Below are 25,380 nucleotides of genomic sequence, written 5' to 3' on the forward strand. Positions count from 1 at the left end.
CAAAATATATATTAACAACTGGTGCATGTATATTTCATATATAATTAAATTGAAACTTCATTCAATATTTCAAATTAATAATGCATACATAAAAAAAACATACATACATAACCTAGGCATAACATGTGGTACTTTCTAGTATTAGTTTATTAGTGAAAAATATATCAATATAACGTTTATATACAAAAATCATCCTCAAACAATATCAGCAAAGTGGTGAATCTACCGAGAAATGAGCGTGGCACCCCAGTTTGATGCCTCAGCATCGAACAGTACTACCTTTCTAACGATAAGGCATCCACATTGAAGGAGGAGCCCAGAGATTGCTGCTTCCAAGATAGTTGACCTGGACTACGATGCTGATTTCTCAGTAGAATAGTTGTGTTACGTACTATCAAATACAAATCTGTTTGTATATATATTTTTTCTTTCTGTGGAGTGTGGAGTACATTGAACTAGTACTATTATACTTGCCAGCAACATTTGGGTTAATCTTTTTTTTTTTGGCAAACACATAGGGTTAATCAAATAGATAGAAGTCAACTATAAACCATAGGGGGCCAATATCATGTAGGAGTATTAATCATCTCAATAAAATATGACAGACACAACTATCCTAATATCGTGTCAATCAGTTTTATCAGAAAACTGTCTTATTTAAAACCTCACCTTACATACAAAGATCACAGTAGTATACTTTTATGAACAATTCTCAAGAATAACACTGAATAAGCAAAAGCCAAATCATAATCCCGACAAAAGGTTCAACCTTTGGTGTTCAGACAGATAAAAGCTTGTTCCTTTATCATCGGAAAACCACCCCGGTTTCTGAAAATTTCTCAACTTTCCGGTTTCCCGGCGAAACCCCAGATGGCAAACGACGGTAACGACGATAACAACAATGACCCATTACGACAATACTTGATTAGCCCTAGACTCAACCAAGCACCGTCTCTGTTTCCTTTACCGGAGGAACACAACGACGTCACGATTCCAATGCCATTGACTCCATCGGAATTCAAAAACCGGTTAATCTTTGGTCCGTTCTCTCAAAACTCTTCTCCTTCATCCTCTTCCTCAACCTCATCTTCTAATTCCATAGACCTCCTTCTCCCACCTCCGGAGCTTAATGTACCGGCCCGGAAACCAGAATCGACCCACCATCTCCACCGATCTAATACAGCTCCTGCTATGGCTGCAATCAACGAAATATCTCATTCAAATGATCAGGCTGAAGTCAACGGTATATTTCAACCAAAAGATCAGAGAACAGAGCAATCTGATTCGAAATCAGTTGTTGTAAGACAAGCTGTTGCTTTGCTTGTTGCGTATCTCTCTTTAGGTGTGCTTATCTACTGGCTGAACCGAGATAACTACAATGTAAATCCGCCTGATCGTGTTATTGATGCTTTGTACTTTGGTGCTATAACGATGTGTGGAGTTTTGATTATGCGTTTTGTTGAGAAAACCGGGTGGTTCGATTCGTTTTGTTTCTCGGTTATGTTGGCTACTACAGTTGGGTATGGTGATCGAGCTTTTAGTACATTGCTCGGTAGGTTTCTCGCTGGGATTTGGTTGCTTGTGTCTACTTTAGCTGTTGCTCGAGCGTTTTTTTATTTGGCTGAAGCAAGAGTTGAGAAGAGGAAAAGAGAGCGGGCCAAGAAAGTGCTTGGCCAAAGCATGTCTATCTCTGACTACCTTGCTGCAGATATCGACCAAAATGGCTGCATTAGGTACTCATTTTGCTCCTTTCTTCTTATCAATTTCCCTGCTTTTCCATCATTTTTTTATTTGTTTTGTCCCGTTGTTCCGCGAGGTTTGATTCATGCACCAAAAGTTTTGTTCTTTGATGTTAGTCCTCAAGATTGGTTCATTCTTGTTCAGGTTCTTGAATTCATTAGTTTCGAAGATTCTCTTGAATCTGTCGGATTCTCGGGGTTATTCGTGTTTTCTTGAACTGGATGACTCATATTCAAAGATTATGGTTTACAAAAAGTTTCCACCATTTTATCCTTTCTAAGTTTTTGAACTAGTTGATTCGTCGGTATCGAAGTATTCTCTAGTTAGATTTAAACTCTAATAGCTTAAGTTTTTAGTAGACTCGCACACCCTAGTTATCTAAATAACGCTTGTGATCTTTAGTCCATTGATCCTCTTGGTTTTATACTTATATCACTATTATTTTATCTTCTACTATAAAATCATTTGATTTCTTTCATGTCTTTGACTAATATCATTTTGTCTTCTTCTTGCAGTAAAGCAGAGTATGTGATATACAAACTAAAGCAGATGGAGAAAATAACACAGGAGGACATGTTACTGATCTGTAACCAGTTTGACAAGTTTGACCGAACCAATAAAGGAAGGATCACTCTTGTTGATCTCTTGGATACTTCTGTTTAGTAACACGCATTACAACATGATTGAAGATGTCAATGGAAAAATCCGCGGTTTTCGCAGTTTGAATTTTGTTTCTTGCTTGCCCTTTTCTTATGGCAGAAATTGTCACCTTCTCTCCTAAGATCATGATGATGAGAATGAAGAAGGTTGCTTTTCGTGTTTCCTTTGGTTGACTTCGCTTTGATGGCTAAGATCAAAATATACATGTTTCTTACATGTGTCTGTATTTTCTGATCAAAAGATACATGTTTCTTTCATGTTTCTTTCATGTGTATCAGTGTATGTATTTTCGGTTTGAGCAAAAACTTTTGTTCACAAATTCCGAAAGGGTAAATGTTGTTAACAAAACACAAAGATTTGATATTTGTTACTCATTTTACTTATGGTTTTGTTTCCAATGAATTTATTTACTCATCTATCTTTCACTTTCATCAGTTTTAAAGATTAAAACATAATATAAATGTTGATGGCTATATGATCATAATTTAGAAGAGATTTTCTTGCTTTTACTATGGTGTCACATGCCTATCAAGAAGCCTGTTCCATTCAACAATGGCGTAGGTCAACAATCTCCTCCTCAATTTCTCATATCTTATAGAATCATAATCATTTATGTTAGCATTTACTAGACTTTAATAGTTACAAATATTATATATTATGCTTTCTCAATCATGACAACTATTCAAACAAAGATGGTGAATGAAAATCGTACTCTACAACAAAAAAATCTTCAAGAAGTTAGGTGTTTCCGTACATACTCCGTGAAATTGGTCGTAAATTACTAAATTTCAACTGCAAACATATATTTTTATGTCTATATATATATATATTTAACTATCTAAGCTCTTGCAGAGAAAGAGAGGTTGACCGCTTAGTTTGGTGATTTAGTTTACGGAACTGAAAATATACAGAAAGAGAGGTTGACTGCTTTTTACAATACTTCATTTTTATCTCGCAATGATATCATCAGTGGTAAAAAAAGAATACACTGTGAACCATATTGTTTTAAAAATAAATTCTATAACCGAAAAATAAAAATGGTTTAGTACGTGAATTGATTAATTTTGCTCGGTGCACTGCATATATATTCAAAACCCTACAAGCAAAAAGTAATTATTGAAGTTTTGGTCCTCTGATGATCGGTTGCTTTCTTTGGGCCATCTCGACTCGACAATCTACCAGGCAATTGTAGTTTTGTCTCGTAAACGTTTTTCATCACCATATATTTCCTTTTTTGAATGATATGATCAAGTATGCATGATGCTTCATTTTTTGTGTGTGTGTGTGTGTATAATTAATCAAATCTACAGGCATGAAGCTGTAATTCGTAATTTGAACAAACAATATTCAGACACATGAGCTGTTTATATTTTAAGGTATACTCTATTAAAAATTTGTACAAATCTATAAAAGGAAAATAAATGTATTTTGACCGTACCATATGTAAAGTATGTCACTTCTCATTGTCATTTTTCGTTAGGAATCATATGTCTCTCTTTTCTTATTTCCTTCATTTTCCCCATCAGTTTCCACTTTTTTCCCCGAAATAAAATTATTTTGTCTTGTTGACAAACGTATTAAATATTTAAAAGCATCAATAAAGATATCTATAATAGGTACATTTGGCCATATTTCATATTTAAATTATTTAGAGATGTTATTTAAATGTTTTTGTTATGCTTGATGAGGAAAGTTCTAATGTGAAAACTGAAAAAGAGATTCTGCAGCGTGAACCGTGATGACGTTTGTAAATCGTCAGTAAATCATATTCGATTATTTCATTTTCCTTAACGTGAATAACACAAATAAATCCAAAACCTATACATATAATTGAAATTTACGATCAAATGGTTCATACAATTTCTTAATTTAATTTTTACTTTTAACGTCACTAATTAATTTTTATTTACAAAACCAAATTTAGTCCCGCTCCAGTCCCATATATGTACCACTTTATATTAAAACGATTTGTAAGCACCGAGCCACCGACTGATAATTTTGTTTTTCGAATATTTTGTTATAACTTTGTATGTATATTTTCATGTAAATTGGTTCTAACTACGTCGAAATTATATACGGATACGTATGTAATATGTATGTTGTCGCAATTGCAACCTTTGACTTGAAATATTAAAATTTAATAAAACTAAAACGTCTGATATTTATTAGGGTTTAGGGGAATTACACAATCCAATAGTCCACCACGTGCCAGGTCATGTGTCGGTTACGGTCAAACGCCGGTGCCAATAAATAACACGTGTCATCCATATAACCCCACAATCCTCTTTGACTTGGCTCTTCCTCCTTCACACCAAGATGACCGGAGACTGTCTACTTCCGGTTGCCGGTTAACCACTAGTCATCACCTCATGCATGAGCCTTCCTACACAACAACAAGCTTTGTTTCCCACATCTGAAAAAAGATGTAAATTAATATCAACTTTTCATGTCTTACTTTAAGGCCCCAAAAATAAAGTAGCATTGCTAAAGACAACCCAAATATGTAAAAAGATAGAGATTATTTTCTTTCTTTTTGTTTGGTCAGACAATGAATAGAGAGGCTTGAAAGATGTTTATTTATGGTAAAATGGCTTTTTCTTTTGTGTTCATGTTCACACTGTTTAAGAAACAAAATGACAAGGAAGAAGTATATGTTTCCTCACTCGAGGCCACTTTTGTAACTCTCGATTTGGGAAGAGGTAAAATGCTTTTCGTCAACTTAACTTTATAAAAGTTATCATTATTTTTAATATATAAAAAGTCATTCAAACCTCTTTTTGAATCATTCACACTTCAATACTCTTTTCATTCAACCTTAGATTTGTACATATATATATCTAAGACAAAAGAGGAAAAAATATATGCTAAAACGCCATTTACTATATATTTATTCAGCAAGACATAATAAATAATATATATTTTCAAAAGGCATAAATACGAGACGACCCAAAAGTCTTAACACCAAATTTAGACCGACTAAAAAATTCATTAACGTAAAAAGTTCTTCTTCTTCTTCACGCTCCTCTCTTTGTCATTTTCTTTTCTTTTTTTGTCTTTCCTTTTTGGTTTAAGATTCCTCTCTTTGTTCTTCGTCATGTCTAATGAAATCAAAGATCTTAACAACTATAACTACACTCCATCGTATAACCATTACAATATCAACAACCAAAATATGATGATGAACCTCCCTTACGTTTCCGGTCCATCTACTTATAATGCAAACATGATCTCATCACCACAACTTGGTTTCGATCTACCCTCGAAGAACTTGAGTCCTCAAGGAGCGTTCGATTTGGGCTTCGAGCTTTCTCCATCTTCTTCCGACTTTTTTAATCCTTCGATCGATCAAGAAAACGGTTTGTATAATGCTTTTAATTATAATAGTAGCCATAAGAGTCATGAAGTTGTCGGTGGTGGTTGTGCAACCATTAAGAGTGAAGTAAGAGTTTCAGCTTCTCCTTCTTCAAGTGAGGCCGATCATCATCCCCGCGAAGATTCCGGCAAGATCCTGAAGAAAAGAGAAGCTGGCGATGGAGGAGAAGATGATCAACGTTCTCAGAAAGTGTAAGTTTTATATAAGTTCTTTTTCCTAATTATATAGCAAGATAGACATATTTAGAATTCATTATCAAACTTCTCAGAAAGTGTAAGTTTTATATAAGTTCTTTTTCCTAACTACTTTCTTTTGTTTTTATTTACCCAAAACAAATCTTAAATAACGTGAAAAATAAATAAAACACATTTCTTGTTTTTTTTTTTTTTTTTTTTTTTTTTTTTTTTTCACTTTCAGGCCCGAAACAAGAATCGTTTTTTTGAATATGATTCTCTTGAACTAAAGTATTTCACTTTGATATTCAGTTCAGGTTTTTCTTTTATACCGAACATATAATATAGATTTTGCATACCATAAAAAGACATCTTTAAGAACACTGGGATTTAGTTTTGATGAAACTATGTAGTATAGAAATTCACTTGTTAATATTTAATTTTACATTGATATGCATGTTTAGGTAGGATCCAAGTTTCATAATTGAAAGAATGACAACTCAAATTATCTCGTCCATATTTTTTCTGTAATACGTAATCTAATATTACTGATTAATTGGGATTCTATTCTGGTACGTTTTGAAAGATAGTTTATTCATTGTTCGTACCTATAATTATTGTTGTATAAATCTTATCCCTAAAGAAACCAGTTAAACAAAACGACGTGTCCCATTTTTTTATTTTTTAATAGTATTGTAATTTGTGTGCTAGTCCTAACTCCTAACAATCATTTGATGCTTAACATTATTAAATATAGTTCAATGAACCAAAGTCAAATGTACGGTACGTTACCATAAACTAGAGATGGTCCAGCCTAATTAAACGTTAATTTAATTGAACATATGATATGGTTCAGAGTTAAAACAAAGAAGAAAGAGGAGAAGAAAAAAGAGCCACGAGTCTCGTTCATGACAAAGACTGAAGTTGATCATCTCGAAGACGGCTATCGTTGGAGAAAGTACGGCCAAAAAGCAGTCAAAAACAGTCCTTATCCGAGGTAATTTTATCGGTCCTTATATAATTATTATTTATTATAGGTAATTTTATCGGTCCTTATATAATTATTATTTATTATTATAAAACGATTTATTTCAATATAATTATCTTTCTAAAACTTTCAGTTTTTTTTTTTATCATTCAAAACACATGGATAAATAAATATTTATGACATTGTTTGAAAAGTCTTATCAATTTTGTTTTTCAGTCTATATTTTAATTACCAACGAAGAAAATTTAAATAATGTAACTAACATTATAATTACAAGCCACATGCTAAAACAATATACTATACTCTCAATTACGCATACAGGAGTTACTATAGATGCACGACGCAGAAGTGTAACGTGAAGAAGAGAGTGGAGAGATCCTACCAAGATCCAACGGTCGTGATCACAACTTACGAGAGTCAGCACAACCACCCGATCCCGACCAATCGCCGGACGGCACTGTTCTCTGGAACCACCGCATCAAATTACAACCCATCGTCGTCTCCAATATTGTCCGACCTCATCATGAATACTCCAAGAAGCTTCTCAAATGATGATCTCTTCCGTGTGCCATACGCTAGTGTGAACGTGAACCCTAATTATCATCAACAACAGCAACAGGGATTTCATCAGCAGGAGAGTGAGTTCGAGCTCTTGAAGGAGATGTTTCCTTCGGTTTTCTTCAAGCAAGAGCATTGACGATATAAATAATGATTATGTAAAATATAGAAACAATTCGGATGCATAATAATAATAAGTGATAGTGTTATTTATTTTTGCATGTATATGCATATACATGTTTTTGTAACTAGCTATAGGATAAATATGGAGCCCTTTCGACTTATAAAAATAATTTCATTTCTTGAAGTAATTTTCTTACATGTATATAGAAGCATAGACGATCCTTTCATGGGTCTCTCTTTTTTTTTTTTAGCTTTATATGTTGTTAACTAACGAGGAAAAGGACATAATTAACATATCATATCTAAAATATAGTCGAATACTAAAGCAAATAAAACTTTTTTTTTTGGGTATTGGAAACTAAATTTAGACTAGAAATTAAAGTTAGATCGAACGTAACTATATTTGATCACAACCCCACCAAAAAAAATGTACGATCCAACCAATACATACGATCAAATATAGTTAAAATGCAAATTGTACCTTTGAACATATGTTGATGTACCACATGATCACTCACTCATCTCAACAAATAACTGGGGTTTTATAGTAGGAAATTCATTTTTATCTTGGTACGTCTCATGCGTCCGACCGCAAATTAATTATGCGTGAGAATTAAGGAAGCAACCTAGCTAACGAGTTTGGTCGTACGTATTAGATAGATTTAATATTATACTTTATAAAGGACACATTATCCTTCCTGGAGTATCATGTAAGGAATGTGACCGGATTAGTTGCTTGACAAGTCCATCTTGAGTTCAGAGCATGTTTGATCCACTAAGGCACTAACCACAATAGTTTAATCAAAAGAAGAGATAATACGAGAAATTTATTGGATGTGTTTTTTGTCTTTTCTTTTCCTTCTCTTTCAAGTTGAACATTTTAACAAATTATTCCCACAAAATTTCAAATCCACCAAATCAAACTGGACTTTTTATCTACAGTTTATTGTTTTTTTTTTTTTTTTTTTTTTTTTTTTTTTTTTTTTTTTTTTTCTGAAGTTCCTCCTCTACACCCATAATGGATTCAAAGTTGTTAATTATAGTTGTCACTTGAAGAAATTTAAATCAATTTTTTTTTGGGTGCAGAGAAACTTCAAAATCCATTTGTTATATAGTTGTGAACACATGATATAAATATGTAGGATTTGCATTGCAATATGACATAGTCAAAATATTTTGTGAATGATCTTTAACTTGCTTGTGTTACCGGATGGTTATGTTGTCTAGCTACGATCGTAAATAGACTAAATATTTTTATAACTAGATTTTTAGTTCGATTGCTCGCTAAAAAGCGAGCTTAGGTTACATACAAACAAAAAAAACAGAATTACTGAGACATACTCCAAAAGTTGGTTTATTTCTGATATCTAAATTTTTTTTAAAAATTGCTCATATGTTTAGTGTTTCGGATGTAATTACAATTTATTTCTTGGTTTATTTTTTTGATTTTGATTAAAAAAAATAAACATTAGTAAACAATTCCATGTTATTATTGACATTGAACGTCTGATTTATATTACTTCACGGCTGAGTTATAATTCTTAAAGGAAAACGAAAGGTTTCGTAGATTCATATGACGGTTGAGTTATAATGTTTGATGGCTGACTTATTACAAGAAATAAACTGAAAGTGAACGTCTGATTTATATTACTTCACGGCTGAGTTATAATACTTAAGGAAAAACGAAAGGTCTCTTAGATTCATATGACAGCTGAGTTATAATGTTTGGTGGCTCACTTATAACAAGAAATAAACTTAAAGTAAACTTGGCGTTCGTTGTTTTTGCATCTATGTGCACAACTCGACACCCTCTATCATCAGTGTTAAATACATATTTGTGTTTTTTTACCCAATTACTGGAAACAACAATCACTGGAACCGGATCCAAGAAAGAAAATGAAGAAGAATGAGAAAAATTAATAAGAATGAGTGTAATTAAGAAGCGAAAAACAAGGAGAAAAACAAGAGGAAGAACAAAGTGAAAAAGAAGGTAGAAAACATGTAGATCTTTCACTTTTGAACCAGCTGAAGAACAAGAATCGAAGGAACGACGTTTCTTATTTCCGAAGAAGATGATGACATGGATGATGCAACTGAAGTGGCAAGTCAGTCACCAAACAAACATGTAAATCAACCTAATTAAATCAGCCATCAAACAAGACTATAACTCAGCCACAACATGAATACTATTACAATAATTAAAAAGCAAAAAAATACTATTACAATAATTAAAAAGCAAAAAATGGCTGCCAAATTCAGCCGCTTAATGTCATAACTCAGCCGTATCGTTTAATAAGTCAGTCATAACTGAATAATATTCTAATAATTAATCTTTCACTACTAAGTCAGCCGTAAAATGGCCGAGTTTTCCGATAAATAAGCTTATGATGGCTGAGTTATAGTGCTTAACCATAACTCAGCCGTAACGACATCTCATAAGTCAGCCGTTGTTCATAACTCAGCCAGCCGGAAAATGTTATTTCAGCCAAAATTTTGACAACTCAACCATCGGGTGACCAGATTTCTTTAAGTCAGCCGTAACGCTTGGCTGAGTTATGCTCTAAGTCAGCCTTCCGCTCTTACTCAAATGTTTTTTTCCATAAACCAGCCGCAACAAACTGTAACTCAGCCGTCATTACCTCTGTAACGCGATACGATTGAGTTATTTAATACACGTCAGCGATTTTTGACGTGGCGTCTGTCGTGGAAATGACATTTTTGTAAATTCTTTTTGTAATTACGTTTTTTCCTGTAACATAAAACAAAGAAAAATACTTAGGTTCACCCCTAGGGGTGAACATTTATATTCACCCACTCCCCTCTCAACCAATCAGAATGTTTTATCTAACATTTTATTTAAAAAATAAATTAAAATTAAATTAAAATGTAAAACAAAATAAGAAAACAAATTTTGTATACTTTTATTTAAAGAAAGTTAAATATTGGCTTGGTTTAGATTTTACAATTAGACGAGATTATATATCGGTTTGGGTTTATAATTGAGAATTAGAGTTTAGATTTTATAATTAAAAAGAAATTATATGTCGGCTTGGGTTTACAAATGAGGTGGTTAGGGTTTTAGATTTTACAATTAGAACAAAATTATATGTCGGTTCGGGTTTATAAATGAGATTGTTAGGTTTTAGATTTTACAATTAGAACGACATTATATATCGGTTTGAGTTTACAAATGAGATGGTTAGGGTTTAGATTTTACAATTAGAACGACATTATATGTCGGTTTGGGTTTACAAATGAGATGGTTAGGGTTTAGATTTTACAATTAGAACGACATTATATATCGGTTTGGGTTTACAAATGAGATGATTAGGGTTTAGATTTAACAATTAGAACGAAATTATATATCGGTTTAGGTTTATAAAAGAACAATTTAGGTTTCTAATTTTATAATAATGTATACATATTTTATTTTTTTATTTTATAAAGGGATGAATGAAGAGCACGCCGGATGTTTTGAAATAAGGATACGCTAGATATTTTAAAAATATATGAAATATTTTAGTAATAAAAAAAATTATTTGTTCTCTTAATATTCCAAAACAAAAATGGAGTAAAAAAACAAATGGATCCATATCTATGATCTGTAAATATTTTAAATTTGTTTTTTGCTGTTATAATTTAAAAAAAAAAAAAATTAAAAACTTTACTAATTGAGTGGACACGGAAAAATATTGTGGAGGAGTCACTGTCGTCTCTCAAGCCAGAGAGAGACCAATCTTGCTCGGTAAAAAAATCAGTCGCCGGCGATCGAAAACGACGGCTCTCCGAACCCTTTTTTTATTAATCTCTTCTTCAAGCAAACACTTTCTCTGTATCTCTCTGTCTGCTATTTATTATGATCGTCTGCTAGAGATCACTACCTCTCTCGATATCAGATGACCACCATCTTCGTCTTCTCTCTTCGTTGAGTTTCTTTTTTTTTTTGTTTTCAATCTCTGGTAATTTCAAATCTTTGAGATTGTCTCTGATATTTTCGTTACTTTGTTTTGTATCCGTTAACCATAGGTGTGTGTGTTTACAGTTCGGAAGCTCTAAACAGAGAGATTGCTAAAAATGGTGGATCCGGGACCAATTACGCCGGGCCAGGTACTATTTCTCGAGAACACTCCTACTGAATTATTTGCTACTAATTTCGATTCAGTGATGAGGAGTTGATTTATATTTATAGGGCAAGATTGAAAAAATTTCAGTGCTATTTGATTTAGGGTCATTATTGTTTTCTAGAATTTATAGAGTTGGGGTATTTTGAATTGAAGGATTTGTGACTGTGATCTCGTGGAATCAGCCATTTTATAGTGGGAGTAAAACCTTAGAAACAGGTTCCTTGTTCTCTCGATAGTAGCAAGTCCTGTTAATGATGGATCATGAATACTAAATGATCAAGTCTAGCAAATCCATGAAAATTTGAGTCATTCTTTGTGATTAGCTTTGAATTGTTTAGAGTTGGCTGGAGACTGACCACAATCTACAAGATTTAACTTTGTTAGTGAAACCTTTTGTAGGTATCTTTCCTGCTTGGAGTTATCCCAATTTTTGTTGGTTGGATATACTCAGAGCTACTTGAGTACAGGAAATCTTGGGTTCCCTTAAAACCGTAAGTTCTTGCAACATCATACTCTCAATAATGTAGCAGAGTTCTTTCTTCCCTAATGAGGCTTGAAAGGAGAGTTGCATTCTTGTAATGCAGTCACTCAGATAATAATCTGGTTGAATTGGGAGACGTAGCAGAGAAGGACGATGACAAAGCTGACTTGTTGGAGGGAGGTCTTTCCCGATCGACATCTTTACGGTTTCATAATTCAACCATCAGAGCAAACATACTTAGGTCGTTGTTACTACCAGCTCTCAAGTATTCTAGTTTGTTTATTACACTTCTTCAAGAGTTCTCATGCTAAGGTGTGTTTTGATTTTGTCGAATCACAGGTTTTTGAGTATGGAAGATTCGTTTTTGCTGGAACACCGTGCAACGCTGAGAGCAATGTAAGTGAAAGCTACCTCAACAAGTGATCATCTCATTGTTCGTTATCTTTTGTTAACATTCATAATCATACTTAGGTCGGAGTTTGGAGCAATTTTAGTATATTTCTATATCTGTGACCGCACGGAATTGCTTGGAGATTCTACCAAGGTACCCTTGTATTTCACTAGCTTTGTGTGTTCAAATCCATGTAAGTATCATATTTGTTTTGCTCATGGGACTTGGGGTTTTCTTTGACAGAATTACAACCGCGACCTTTTCCTTTTTCTCTACGTTCTTCTCATCATAGTATCAGCCATGACATCGCTCAGAAAGCACAATGACAAGTCACCTATAACTGGGAAATCCATTCTTTACCTTAATCGCCACCAAACTGAAGAGTGGAAAGGATGGATGCAGGTAAGTTTCTCTTAGTTATTGAAAATATGATCATTGTGTTCTTTTCCATAGGTTTACTATATATTGCAGCTCTTGTAGCTGCTTTCGACATAGTGTTCTCATGTCCTACTCTTATCAGGTTTTGTTCTTAATGTATCACTACTTTGCTGCGACTGAGTTATACAACGCAATCCGTATCTTTATTGCTGCTTATGTTTGGATGACTGGTTTTGGAAACTTCTCCTACTACTATGTCAGAAAGGATTTCTCTGTTGCACGTTTTGCACAGGTGATACCACTCATTCGACGATAAATTCTTGTTATTGTCCTTTGCTTTCATCTAAATTCTTGTCTTCTTACAGATGATGTGGAGGCTAAACTTCTTTGTAGCATTTTGTTGTATTGTTCTCAACAATGACTATATGCTATATTACATCTGCCCAATGCACACTCTCTTCACTTTAATGGTGTATGGAGCTCTGGGTATCTGCAGCAAGTACAATGATATAGGATCTGTGATAGCTTTGAAGATATTTTCATGCTTCCTCGTTGTCTTTTTGATGTGGGAAATTCCTGGAGCTTTTGAAATATTTTGGGGTCCATTAACATTCTTGTTAGGTAGTTAACTTCTCTGGATCTGATCATATTCTCTTTATGAACTGACACAAGCCATAATGAAATTTGAAGGGGTTATAATATTTGGATATTGCTTGTGAGTAACTGCAGGTTACAGTGATCCTGCAAAGCCCGATCTTCATCGACTGCATGAATGGCACTTCAGATCAGGCCTTGACCGCTACATATGGATTATCGGAATGATTTATGCCTATTATCACCCAACTGTAAGCTCTTAAACAGAAGCACACATTCAGTTTTGTTTCTGTTTTTTGTAGTGTCAATGTAATTAAACTTCAAAACTTGGGATCATTCTCTAGGTAGAGAGATGGATGGAGAAGTTAGAGGACTGTGAAACGAAGAAAAGACTATCCATAAAAACCGCTATTGTTACTATTTCCGTGCTTGTAAGCCATTTCAGTTATCTTTTAGTTTGCTGATTGCACCACTCATTTATCGAAATTGATAGATTTTGTCCTATTTGCTTACATTTTAGGTTGGCTACGTGTGGTATGAATGTATATACAAGCTGGACAAGACCAGTTACAACATGTATCATCCATACACATCTTGGATCCCCATCACGTATGTGCATACAATCTCTCTTTCGTGATATCGTCTTTACATATGTCCCTTATCTCACTTCCTAAGACTGAAACATGACTCACCGTTTGGTGTTTTGGGTTCTAGTGTTTACATATGCCTTCGGAATTTCACCCACCAGCTTCGGAGTGTCTCATTGACTCTCTTCGCGTGAGTCAAATATATTTAAGCTAAAGCCTCTGGTTTGGTTTGCTTGCCTGATTTCCATGTAATAATACTCTTTACATTTCCCGGTGCAGATGGCTCGGCAAGATCACTTTAGAAACTTACATTTCCCAGTTTCATATATGGCTAAGGTTTGTTTTCTGCGACTTGAAATCTTGTTTTCCTGAAAGCCTATCAGAACTTTTGTTGATTTAAAGACCCCAATCTGCAGATCAAACATGCCTGATGGGCAACCAAAATGGCTTCTCTCTATTATTCCGGGATACCCTATGCTGAACTTCATGCTCACAACTGCGATATACGTCCTCGTAAGAAACCGTTACTTCTTCTCTCCCCTTTCTTTTCTAGTACCAAACATTCTGAAACGTCTCTATGTGTTCTTGTACTCCAGGTATCTCACCGTCTATTTGAACTAACCAACACACTCAAGACGGTGTTTGTACCCACAAAAGACAACAAACGTCTCTTATCTAACTTCATAGCTGGGATCGCCATCGCTTTTCCTCTCTATTGCTTCTCATTCGTTCTTCTTCAGATTCATCGCTAAAAACCGTGAGTCCTTAAATCATTATCATTGCGATTTACTCATCAAAAATCTAATGCTCTATTGGTTTCTATCATTTACAGGCAGAAAGAAGTGTTTTTCTTTGTGTTAGATACTTAGATTTGTGGATCATTTTCTTGTGCACAATCAGCTTGGGAGGACGTCCGTTCAACATAGGCAGAAACCAACATCGCTCAACTACTTTGCCCTATTGCCATACGAAATCGAAGTGATTGTTTTCGATATAATATTTCAGAAATGTGTTACTTTGTATAAAATTTTGGTCGAATTATAAATCTACACGACAAAGGTCATCAACCAGTGTTCGTTACTTTTAAAAGTTAATAGTAAATGATTTTCAATAGCATTACAGTTGGCAGATTAGTGATTGAGATTAAGAATGGTAAAATAATGAGTACAGAGTTTCGTTGGATAAAAATCCCCCTGTTATTATATCAGGAGTACATTTGGTAATACGTATAAGTTTTTTTATATAAGATTTACTTAATTAAACTTTTGCTATTTGAGTATATATCGAAGCTTGAAGTTATTATTTATAATATCCGAAAAAACATATTTAAAACAATTTTAAAAGAAACTATTCATAATTTAAATATTCATAATATTATTATATTTAAAGCTTGAAGTTATTATTTATAATCATATTTAAAGCTTGAAGTTATTATTTATAATATCTATAATTTAAATATTCTTGATACTTTTAACTTGTAAATTTTTGTGGATCATGTTATGGACCATGTGAAAATTTACATAAATATGATTATACAATTAGTTTATCTACGGTTTAGTCTACTAAAATACACAAAATACTTTATTATGATATCAAATGAGTTAAGGAGAAATGGTACACCAATCCTAACCAGTATTAAAAAAAAAGTACAATTCATCTAAAATTATAGTGTCTAAATATTAATCAAAACATATTGAAACAAATACAAAAAATACAACATAATTTTTTAATCTCTATATACTTATTTAAGCAATGTTGTTAGAACTTTAAGCAGCTTTGATGTGACATATTACTTAAAATGCTATTGCATCTTAATTAATCTAATAACTAAAAGTTTATATTTTCTTACAAAATAAAAAATAATATTTTCAAAATTATTTAACAGATTTTATTTATTGTTTCAGAAATTTTATTAAACAATAACAAATTATTTAATTGGCTAAAACTTATTTTTTATACACGATATTCACTATATAAACAAGATTAAGTGTATAATGTTGAAAATATACATATACATTATCTAACTGTAATTTTTATATATAAATTTAATATATAATAACATGTTATACCAATAACTGCAAAGGTGTTAATATTAACACCGAACACTATTGTAAATTTGGTATATTAAGATCTTTAAACATAATTACATCAATTTGTAATACCAGATCACGGGTCAATACATGTTTTGTTAGTTTTTTTAAAAATAAACTTTACCAAATTTATAATTAACGAATTTGATATTGCAACCAAACCAAAATAATAGTACTGACTACGGGTCAAAATCGAAGTATGAAATTAAGTAAATTAAATATATAATTTTATAAAATGTAAAGAATAAAGAAATTTTATACTATTATTTTGTAGCAAACAAATCTAAATTTACGTAAATATTAAAGAAGTGGTTAAAAATTATACATGTGGCTAATCTATGATTCTATGAAAATTACTTTAAAATATGTTATTTGCTTATTATTATGTGTACTAGGTTTTGAACCCACGCTACGCGTGGGTTTATTTGATATATTTTGATGAAAATTATATATAATTGATGACGGTAATAAAATATTTTTTTTATAAAAAATTTAAATTAGTATTAAAGAAACAAATAAATTTCAGATACACATTTTTTAAAAATATAAAAATCAATTGTGTTATAAAATCAAATCTGATAAAAAAAATCATGAATTTAACTCGACGTCGAGGCGAAGCGAATCAAACTGATGACCTCACATATCCTAAGCAATTTTTTTGACCACCAGAAAAACGGAACAATTTTATCATCATGAATTTAACTTGTTTTCATATTTAATTGATCGCTATAACCTATGTTTTCGTGTTTTTTATTCCATGTTTTCTTATTCTTCATATTCTTTCTTGTCATTTTCACTGTCAAATTTTGTGGTAATTGTCATCGTTACTTTTACCGTCTGGTTCTTCGTTATACTCTTTTTATTCTTCTTCCTCGTCAACTTCTTCACATTCTTCCACTGAAAAACATTTTTTTTAGACTACCACACAACTTGTTAACCCATCAAACTCTAAGAACAAAATCATTTCTTTTCTCATAAAAATAAAAAATAAGATAAAAATAAAAAATTAATAAAAGAATATCAACTCATCTATAAAATCATACACAAAAATATATTTTACAGCTCATAAGAAATAAAAAGCAAAAACGTAGATAAATAAGATAATTTATGTATTACATCAATATTTATAATATTTTAAAATTTTAAAAGGTTTCGAAATAGAAAATTTGAACCTTTTAAAAAGTTTCAATATTTATAATATTTTAAGCTTTTAAAATTTAAAAATTATAATATTTAAAAAAAAATTAAAAGCTAAGAACTTTTAAAAGTTTCAATATTTATAATATTTAAACTTTTAAAAATTTGAAATATTCTAATATAGTTTTTGAAACTGTTTAAAGTTTAGTTTGATCAAATAAAAAACCGAATCAAACCGAATATAACTATTAAATTGGGACGCCTGATAAATCAAGCTTTTCTGCTCATTCATTGTTAAAAGCATATTAATCTTATTTATAATGGTTCTGAACCATTGTCTAAAAATTTTCTAGCCGATGTGGGATATTGTACATAGTTCTTTTATTTTCATAAATTTAAAATTTTCCTTTTTCTAAAAAATTCTGGAAATTTAAAAATGTTATTGAATGACATGTCAAATCATGATAGGATTTTTAAAATAATTCTTAATATAGAAAATTCTGGAGATTTTAAAAAATGTTAATTAATGACATGTCTAATCACAATTGGAGGTTTTAAATCCTATGTGGACGCCGAGCTTATAACTCCTACTTTTTATTAGTATAGATTCTTTAACGTTGATTACTTGTTCAAGACTCATCTCAATCGGACTGGACCATGAGTCTCGATCTATGACTTTATCAATGTTGGAGTAGTCTTCAATTTCGAAAGATTTATTCCATCATGCTTAATGGGTTTAAACGGCCTAACCGGAAAATCGTACATATTATGTTCAAGAACAACCAAAAAAATAATTGTTGAGCAACTTTCTCTGATGTATCAAAAACTTGATGTTATCATCACAGTCAACAAAGTCTAGCAAAAGACTACTAATGGACAAAGACGTATTTACTCATGCCAATATTACTATGACTTTAGTAGAACAAGGGTTTCAGAGTGATAAAACAGGAAGCTACTCATATTTAAAGGACTTGGATCTGATTGTCATGATGACGAATCCAACAAAAGTAGAGGAGCTAGCTAGAGAGAGAGATGCAAAGAATGAGTTATCGGTGTACTTACACAGACACACAATTGTTTATCTGTGGTTAAAAGAACTTGATGGTCTAATGGAGATACTTAAGGGGATAATTAACAAACGATTAACATATCTATAGCTTCATAAGCCCTTTTTAAATCTGGAATCTTTTTGACCCCTTCAAAAACTTATTGGCAAGATTGCTTCCTGATGTGGACATCAAGCCGAACTCAAACCAAGATCGGAAAGGTGAGTATTTGAATTTGAATTCACTAACGAGTTTCTTTTTCTGATTTTGCAGGATTTTCCATTTAATCTTTTAATTTGATTATGCTTTCATTCTTTGTAATTTCGGCCAATGAGAATCCCTAAGCTGCAGAGCTATTTTATAAAGGTCCTTTCTCAGCTTGTAACAGACACTTTTTGATTAATAAAAATACCTAGTTTTCTTGTTAAGAAAATCCCACAGTGCAGCATCAAGAAGTTTTCAAGAGTCAAGACACATAGCTAATTTGCTAGATTTCAAAGTCACCATTACCTACTCAAGAAGGATCCCCTCATTTAACTCTTACACTTGGTCTTAACTCTTAACACAACAGTGTCCCCTCATTTAATAAATAGGGATACATTGTGTATGTTTCACTAGGAATATCAATATGTGCCAAGATCAACCATAGAAAATTATGAATAAACTCCAAGTGGTTGGTAAGTATGAACCATCAGTACGTTATAATGGTGTTCTCTTTGCTAATCAGAACACATAATCAATAAAATTTTAAAGATCATAAGGAGTATCATAAATATGGATGGTTGTATCATCATCGGTACCTATATCGAAGAATCATAAGAGATGGTTCCGTATCTTTGTTTATTCCTTCTTTGTTCTCTCCTACCAAGCAACAGCTACAATTTTTTGGTAGATTATATTACAAAAACGGTGGAAAGAGTAAGCGGATGAGGTCTTTTTAGTTCAACACATTGGCTTCCCTGTTCTTGTTCTGTTTCGTTTCTTTTCAACCATCAGATAACAACCTGAAACAACAACACCAATAAACAAAAGACTCAGACAATTGTCTTCTTACAAAACAATTGGACCAGTTTACATTGGCATTGGACTACTAGTATCAGCAAACTGTTACCTTTCCTCGTTCAGGTTGCTCTACTTACAGCTATTACCTGGCAAGTCTACACAATTGGTCTTGTGGGATTGTATCTTTGAGTCATCTTCTCTGTTATCCAAAGCTATATCGGCCATGGGACTACCTATTGTTCCGATACTAGCAGTGGTAGTGTTTCATGATGAAATGGATGGGACAAAAGTCATCTCCATCATTTTAGCTACTTGGGGGATTCATTTCATTTACTTATCAGCATTACCTTGATGACAAAAACACAATAATATGTGAGTTTTGTTAGTAATCTTGTAACTAGTCCTGCAATAAGACTACGTGTGTAGCTAATGCATAACCTTACACATTCTTTCTACAAAAGGAATATTCATATATATAGAAAGCACGATAAAAATTCATACAGGACATTTGAATCGAAAACCAACCAACATAGATTACATCTACAAATATACATGCTATGAAACATAAGTCGACATTTTGAATGAGCGTGAGAAAATGTGACAAAATTGCCCAATGGTATCGATAAATTTATTGACCAAAGCTTCCTTTGTTTGTTGTTCTCTTTACTCATAGCAAGCAACTCTGCTTTGCTCTTTCCAAGTGTATGGGGCAAGTTCTAGCTACGGTCAACTATCTGAAGTAAAGGAGCTAGGGTCAACTATCTTACAACACCGTAGAAGGGGTTCTTCCATCTGAAAAAGGTTTGCTCTGTCGTCTTCCTGTTTCATCAAACAGTCGCAGCAACAGCCTTCACTAACGTATGTGTAACAGGCACTGAAAGCACGTGATCAAACCACTCAACTTTCCCCCAAATTTCACAACTATTGGGCCTTTAAAGTGCAATCTCGGCACACCATATCATAAACTTATGTGGGAAACCATCAGAAGAAATCTCAGGCCAAAAAGCCGCAATCTTTCCATCATAATCACCCAATATAACACGAGCATTAGGAGGGAACTTGGGTAGTCCTACCAAACCCTTCAATTCTCTCCATATTCCGACCTGAGTGTCAAACCATCTGAACACTCCGTTTTTACAAGCACAGTACAAAACATTACCAATCTCACAGTGAGAATCTGAAGACACACAAGTACTCATCCCTGGTCTAACGAGGTCCCATTTACCTTCCTTGGCATTGTAAGCAAACACCTTACTCCCAGCCATCACGTGGAGCCTCCCGCCAAGTGTGAGTCGTGCAATCCAGAACACTGACCGTAGAGGAAGAGGCTTTGAACTTGGACTCGGATACGCCAATGATATAGATATCAGAACCAACCGCCACGAGGTTCGAAAAGAAGGCATCAGGAGAATGTGGGATTGGGACTTTAACCAAAGCATAACCACTCTTACTCTTCTGATTGGTTAGAGTTTGATCAGGTTTACGGCAGAGGGTGAACCAAGTAAAACCAGTATGCGCCCGGAAGCACACATAGGGACAACTCTCGGTGCGGCCTAAGCGTGACCGGGTCTTGTAAAGCTCCGGTGAATTCAGCAGAGATCGAAAATTCTTGCAGACGAGTGAGAGACTCGGGTAGTATAATCTCGAGACTCGCGCGATGATGTTCAATATCAAATGATCATCGGCAAGTGTTGGGATCGGGGTCGTCGTTGGCTTCTTCTTCTTCTTCGCCGCCGGCGTTGTTGTAGTCGTTGTCATCCTCTTCCTCTTCCCGTTGATCGACGACAACAACTCCATTCTTATCCAAATTCAGGAAGTCTAAGAAGTCGTAAACACAAAAAGTTGTTTAGTGATCGGATAATATCTTTGCCCTAAGGGCTACATTATATATAGATGGGTACTTAACATATTTCTTGAAAACTTATTAGAAAGAGAAAAGGAAAAAACTAACAACTTCCTTTTTCTATTTCTTTGTCTTTCCTCACGTGCCTTTCACATGAGTCTAACTCATCATGTTCTTCTTTGTTACATTCTTTCTACCAAAACATTGTTGTCCATGTGACCATGTCCAATAATAATTATAAAAAAAAAAAAAAAAAAAAAAATCAGAACCGTTTATTCAACTTTAGAAACAGAGTTTGACAAATTCGAAAATTTTGTCAACAAAGAAGAAAGATTTGCTACTAAACTTCTCGATCTTCTTGAAATGAATTCGCTTTGCCTCTAAGCTTCATCAGATGTGTAAGAATCTCGTTCATATCAGGTCGATCTTTAGGTCTAGAGCTTGTACAGAACAAACAAAGTTTCAACAAGTCTTCGATAGCCTCTTCCTGTTTCCGAGTAACAATAGCTTCCCCGAGTTCAGAATCAAGAACCCTAATTATCCCTTCTGTTCCATCTTCAATCGATTTCTCCACCAATTGACGCAAAGTCATGCCTTGTGATTCTTTATCATTCAACGAAGTTGGTCTCTGTTTCTTCATTAGCTCCATCATTATGATCCCGAAGCTGAATACATCCACTTTTGTTGTCACTTTCCTCATATAAGCAAACTCTGTTCATGAAATATAAAAATGTATTTCAAGTCAGTCGATGGCAAAATTAAGGTTTAAAGTTTTGAAAATTGGGTGTGAAAATTAGGGATTTTTTTGAGTATTTTACCTGGAGCTAAGTATCCAATTGTGCCTTGGAAAGCAGAGGTTGAAGCTGTGGTGCTTCCATCTTCGCGTAGCCCTAGAATCCGAGCAGTTCCAAAATCGCTTACGTGAGCAACAAGATCACTGTCGAGGAGTACATTCGCTGGCTTCAGATCACAATGAACGATTGGAAAACCATATCCAGAATGAAGATAATCGATTCCGCTCGCGATATGAACACAGAGATCGATTCTCTTGGATAATGACCCAATTGGTGCAGCAGAGCCGTGAATCGTGTTCTCCAAGCTTCCGTTCTCCATAAAGGGAAGCACTAAAGCTTTCATTTTTCCGCTTTCCCAAGCAAACCCTAAGATTTTCACCAGGTTTCGATGCTTTAGTTGGCTCAGTGTTTTAGCTTCTGTGTAGAACCATTTATCTGACTCTGCAGAGAATTGCTTCAGATTCAATACTTTTACTGCAATCACTGTTCCATCTTCTAGCTGACCTTTGTATACTGTACTTAAGCTGCTTGAACCAATGATGTTGGCACTGTTGAATGAATCTGTTGCTTGTTCCAACTCTTTCGGATCGAATCTCTTTAGCTTCAGAGCTGAATCCAAATCAGGTAATGAAGACTCTGATGAGTTTTCAATCTTTTTTTCCTTTTTCTTGCGACATGTGAGAAACAGAACAAGAAGCAGAACAAGAAGAAGAGCCGCGGCTGATCCGAGAACAATCACAATGATTGCAGTTCTCTTCGAGAAATGGCTCGACTTCTTCTTCTTGATCGTACATGTCTTGAGAGGTGTCTTGCTGCCACAGAGATCTGTATTTCCCATCAGATTTGATGCGTTGATGTTTTTGAACACACCGGATTCAGGAACATGGCCTTTGAGGTGGTTTGAAGCTAGTTTGAGATGTTTCAAAGTGGAAAGATTTGCAAGACTCTCTGGAAGTTCACCTGTGAGATTGTTACTAGAGAGATCCAAGGAGACCAAATGCGTCATGTAACCGAAGCTCTGAGGGATTTCTCCATAGAAACTGTTCCTTGAAAGGTTCAAGCTTATGATCATATCCATGCCTCCTTGTTGGAAGACTTCATCTGGGATCTGACCTGAGAGATTGTTCCATGAAAAATCCAGTGAGAAGACGTTTTTGCAGGCGTGTAAAGATCTTGGAATAGACCCGGAAAACAGATTGTTGGAAAAGTCTATTTCTTGAACCATTTCAAGCTTCCCAAGCTCGTTTGGTATGGTTCCGGTTAAGAAGTTGTTTGAGAAGTTGAGGTAAAGCTGCATGTTTTTCATCGAAGCTAACAGCTCTCCAGGGATGGTTCCGGTGAGCAGATTGTCAGAGATATCGAATGTGTTTAGAAGCGAAAGCGACTTAAGGCTTGCAGGGATAGATCCGTTGAACTTGTTTCCATGAAGATCTAAGTAGGTAAGCGAGTCAAGCTTCGAGAACAAGACAGGAATTGGACCGGAGAATTTGTTCTTGGATAGATCAAGAACTGAGAGTTGCTTCATATCAAACATTTCTTCAGGAATTGGACCTTCAAGATCATTTGTATGCAGCCTTAGCCCCTGTAGGAGAGTGAGATTCGACACCTCTTTTGGGATTCTCCCTGTAAAACCATTAGCGTGAAGGTACACGATATTCAACTCTTTCAGATTCCCTATCTCTCGAGGGATCAGTCCAGTGAGAGAGTTATATGAAACTTGCAAAATCTTGAGTTTCTGAAGCTTCCCAACCAATGGCTTGAGAGTTCCTGTTAAGTTGTTATCTGCCACACTAAGAATTTCCACGTTTGAACAGTTGAAGATATCATCTGGAATCTCACCGGTAAAACGATTCCGCCCGATAGAGATTAACGTAAGATTCATCCGTCCGAAACCTTGCGGGATCTCGCCAGTCATCATGTTGTGAGACAGGTCTAGGAGTTTAAGATTGGTGCAGTTACGTATGCTAGAAGGTATTGGTCCGGTGAGAAGATTGTCGTGCGCTGAAAGGTTTCTAAGGTTTGTAAGAAGCCCTAGATCCGGCGGGAGCTCACCGGAAATAGAGTTGAACCCCATCGTTATCACGTCAAGTTCCTCAAGTTTGTGATGGACTGTGGAAACTCCCCTGTAAAGTTGTTGGAATGAAGCGTTAGGACTTCAAGTGACTTGAGAAAACCGATTTCTTCCGGTATCGGTCCAACCAACTGGTTTTCTGATAAACCTAATCGGGTTAACTCAGTCCAATGAGGATGGAATTGAAGAAGTTAGTTTGTTCTTGTATATCCGGAGTGCTTGCAGCTGAACCAAATTCCCTAATTCAGCTGGTATTTTCCCGGTTAACTGGTTATCATACAGCTCAAGTTGGACCAAGCTCGAGCAGTTTCCATTCTCAGCTGGTATTTCTCCTTCCAACAAGTTTTCAGTTAAAACGAGAGCCTGTAAATTCGAGAGATTTCCAAAATCTCTCGGTATCTTTCCGGTTAACTGGTTACCACTCAGGTCTAAATCCGTCAGATTAGACAGAGTACCAATTGATACCGGAATCGAACCACTTAACCGGTTACCAGCTGCTACAAACATTTGGAGATGAACCAAATCTCCTAAGCATTCTGGTATTTTCCCGGTTAAGTTGTTGTAATCAAACCCAATCAATACCAACGAACTGGTTTTGCAGATTGCTTCAGGAACATCATCGGACAACAAATTGTTTCTAAGATCAAGATAAACAATATTCTTAAGCTCCCAAATCTCAGAAGGAATCAAGCCAGAAAAATAGTTGAAGTAAAGAATAAGCTGGTTAAGCTCGGTTAACTTTCCTATTTTAACAGGTATCTCGCCGGTAAAATTATTTGAAGTGAGATCAAGAACCTGGAGATAGGTGAGATTTGCTATGGCTGGAGACAGAACACCTCCAAGTTGCTTCTCCAGCAAGGAAACCGAGACAACGTGACCGGTACTATCGCAGGTGATTCCGGTCCAGTTGCAGTGTCGTACGGAACCGGTGGTGGTCCAATCCGACAAGACTCCTAAAGGGTCGCTGGAAATGCCATTCTTGAAGGATCTTAAAGCATCTACCTCTGGTTGGAAGCTCTGTTTCGCAAGTGCAAAGCCAAAGAAGAAGAAGAAGAAGAAGATGATGATCAAACTGGTCTCTGAAAGTGACTTCATGGTTTAGATGAGTTGAAATTGAAGAGAAAATGATATGAAAGAATTTATTATCGGAATACACGAGGTCAAATGTTTATATATAAGTATATATGCGCAAGAAGATGAGGTATCATGTCATGTCACGGATGTGAA

General features: G+C 34.4%; 3 protein-coding genes and 2 pseudogenes across 6 annotated transcripts; 3 read left to right on the plus strand and 2 right to left on the minus strand.

Annotated features, from left to right (window-relative positions):
• Positions 1-609: 609 nt before the first annotated feature.
• On the plus strand, positions 610-2,814 carry LOC104724744 (two-pore potassium channel 2-like). The gene is made up of 2 exons (XM_010443289.3): positions 610-1,733; positions 2,256-2,814. Exons 1-2 carry the CDS (start codon positions 871-873, stop codon positions 2,401-2,403), a joined length of 1,011 nt encoding a protein of 336 aa, XP_010441591.1. The 5' UTR covers positions 610-870; the 3' UTR covers positions 2,404-2,814.
• Positions 2,815-5,259: 2,445 nt separating this feature from the next.
• LOC104724745 (WRKY transcription factor 8-like) lies at positions 5,260-7,799 on the plus strand. Its single transcript, XM_010443291.2, has 3 exons — positions 5,260-5,964; positions 6,803-6,943; positions 7,256-7,799. The coding sequence occupies exons 1-3, from the start codon at positions 5,495-5,497 to the stop codon at positions 7,629-7,631; spliced, it is 987 nt and encodes a 328-aa protein (XP_010441593.1). The 5' UTR covers positions 5,260-5,494; the 3' UTR covers positions 7,632-7,799.
• A 3,374-nt stretch (positions 7,800-11,173) lies between these two features.
• Positions 11,174-15,286, plus strand: LOC104724746 (protein REDUCED WALL ACETYLATION 1). Of its 2 annotated transcripts, none has more exons than XM_010443292.3 (17): positions 11,174-11,574; positions 11,658-11,722; positions 12,139-12,230; positions 12,324-12,461; positions 12,560-12,616; positions 12,692-12,764; positions 12,855-13,013; positions 13,132-13,281; positions 13,355-13,610; positions 13,719-13,834; positions 13,928-14,014; positions 14,104-14,192; positions 14,298-14,360; positions 14,450-14,506; positions 14,587-14,683; positions 14,767-14,927; positions 15,003-15,286. In XM_010443292.3, exons 2-16 carry the CDS (start codon positions 11,690-11,692, stop codon positions 14,920-14,922), a joined length of 1,623 nt encoding a protein of 540 aa, XP_010441594.2. In that variant the 5' UTR covers positions 11,174-11,574; positions 11,658-11,689; the 3' UTR covers positions 14,923-14,927; positions 15,003-15,286. The 2 variants fall into 2 exon arrangements, with proteins under 2 accessions (XP_010441594.2, XP_087329790.1); XM_087473664.1 differs by having other exon boundaries at positions 11,237-11,539; positions 11,642-11,722.
• Positions 15,287-20,174: 4,888 nt separating this feature from the next.
• On the minus strand, positions 20,175-21,395 carry LOC104728526 (F-box/kelch-repeat protein At3g08810 pseudogene; annotated as a pseudogene). Its single transcript, XR_015570573.1, has one exon. The product of XR_015570573.1 is annotated as an F-box/kelch-repeat protein At3g08810 pseudogene (transcript).
• Positions 21,396-21,540: 145 nt separating this feature from the next.
• Positions 21,541-25,346, minus strand: LOC104724748 (LRR receptor-like serine/threonine-protein kinase FLS2; annotated as a pseudogene). The gene is made up of 2 exons (XR_015570572.1): positions 22,107-25,346; positions 21,541-21,999 (listed from the first exon to the last, which is right to left on the minus strand). The product of XR_015570572.1 is annotated as an LRR receptor-like serine/threonine-protein kinase FLS2 (transcript).
• Positions 25,347-25,380: the final 34 nt, after the last annotated feature.

This window comes from Camelina sativa, chromosome 11 (genome assembly GCF_030686135.1).
Source record: "Camelina sativa cultivar CO46 ecotype springtype chromosome 11, ASM3068613v1".
In the NCBI taxonomy this organism is placed as follows: Eukaryota; Viridiplantae; Streptophyta; class Magnoliopsida; order Brassicales; family Brassicaceae; genus Camelina; species Camelina sativa.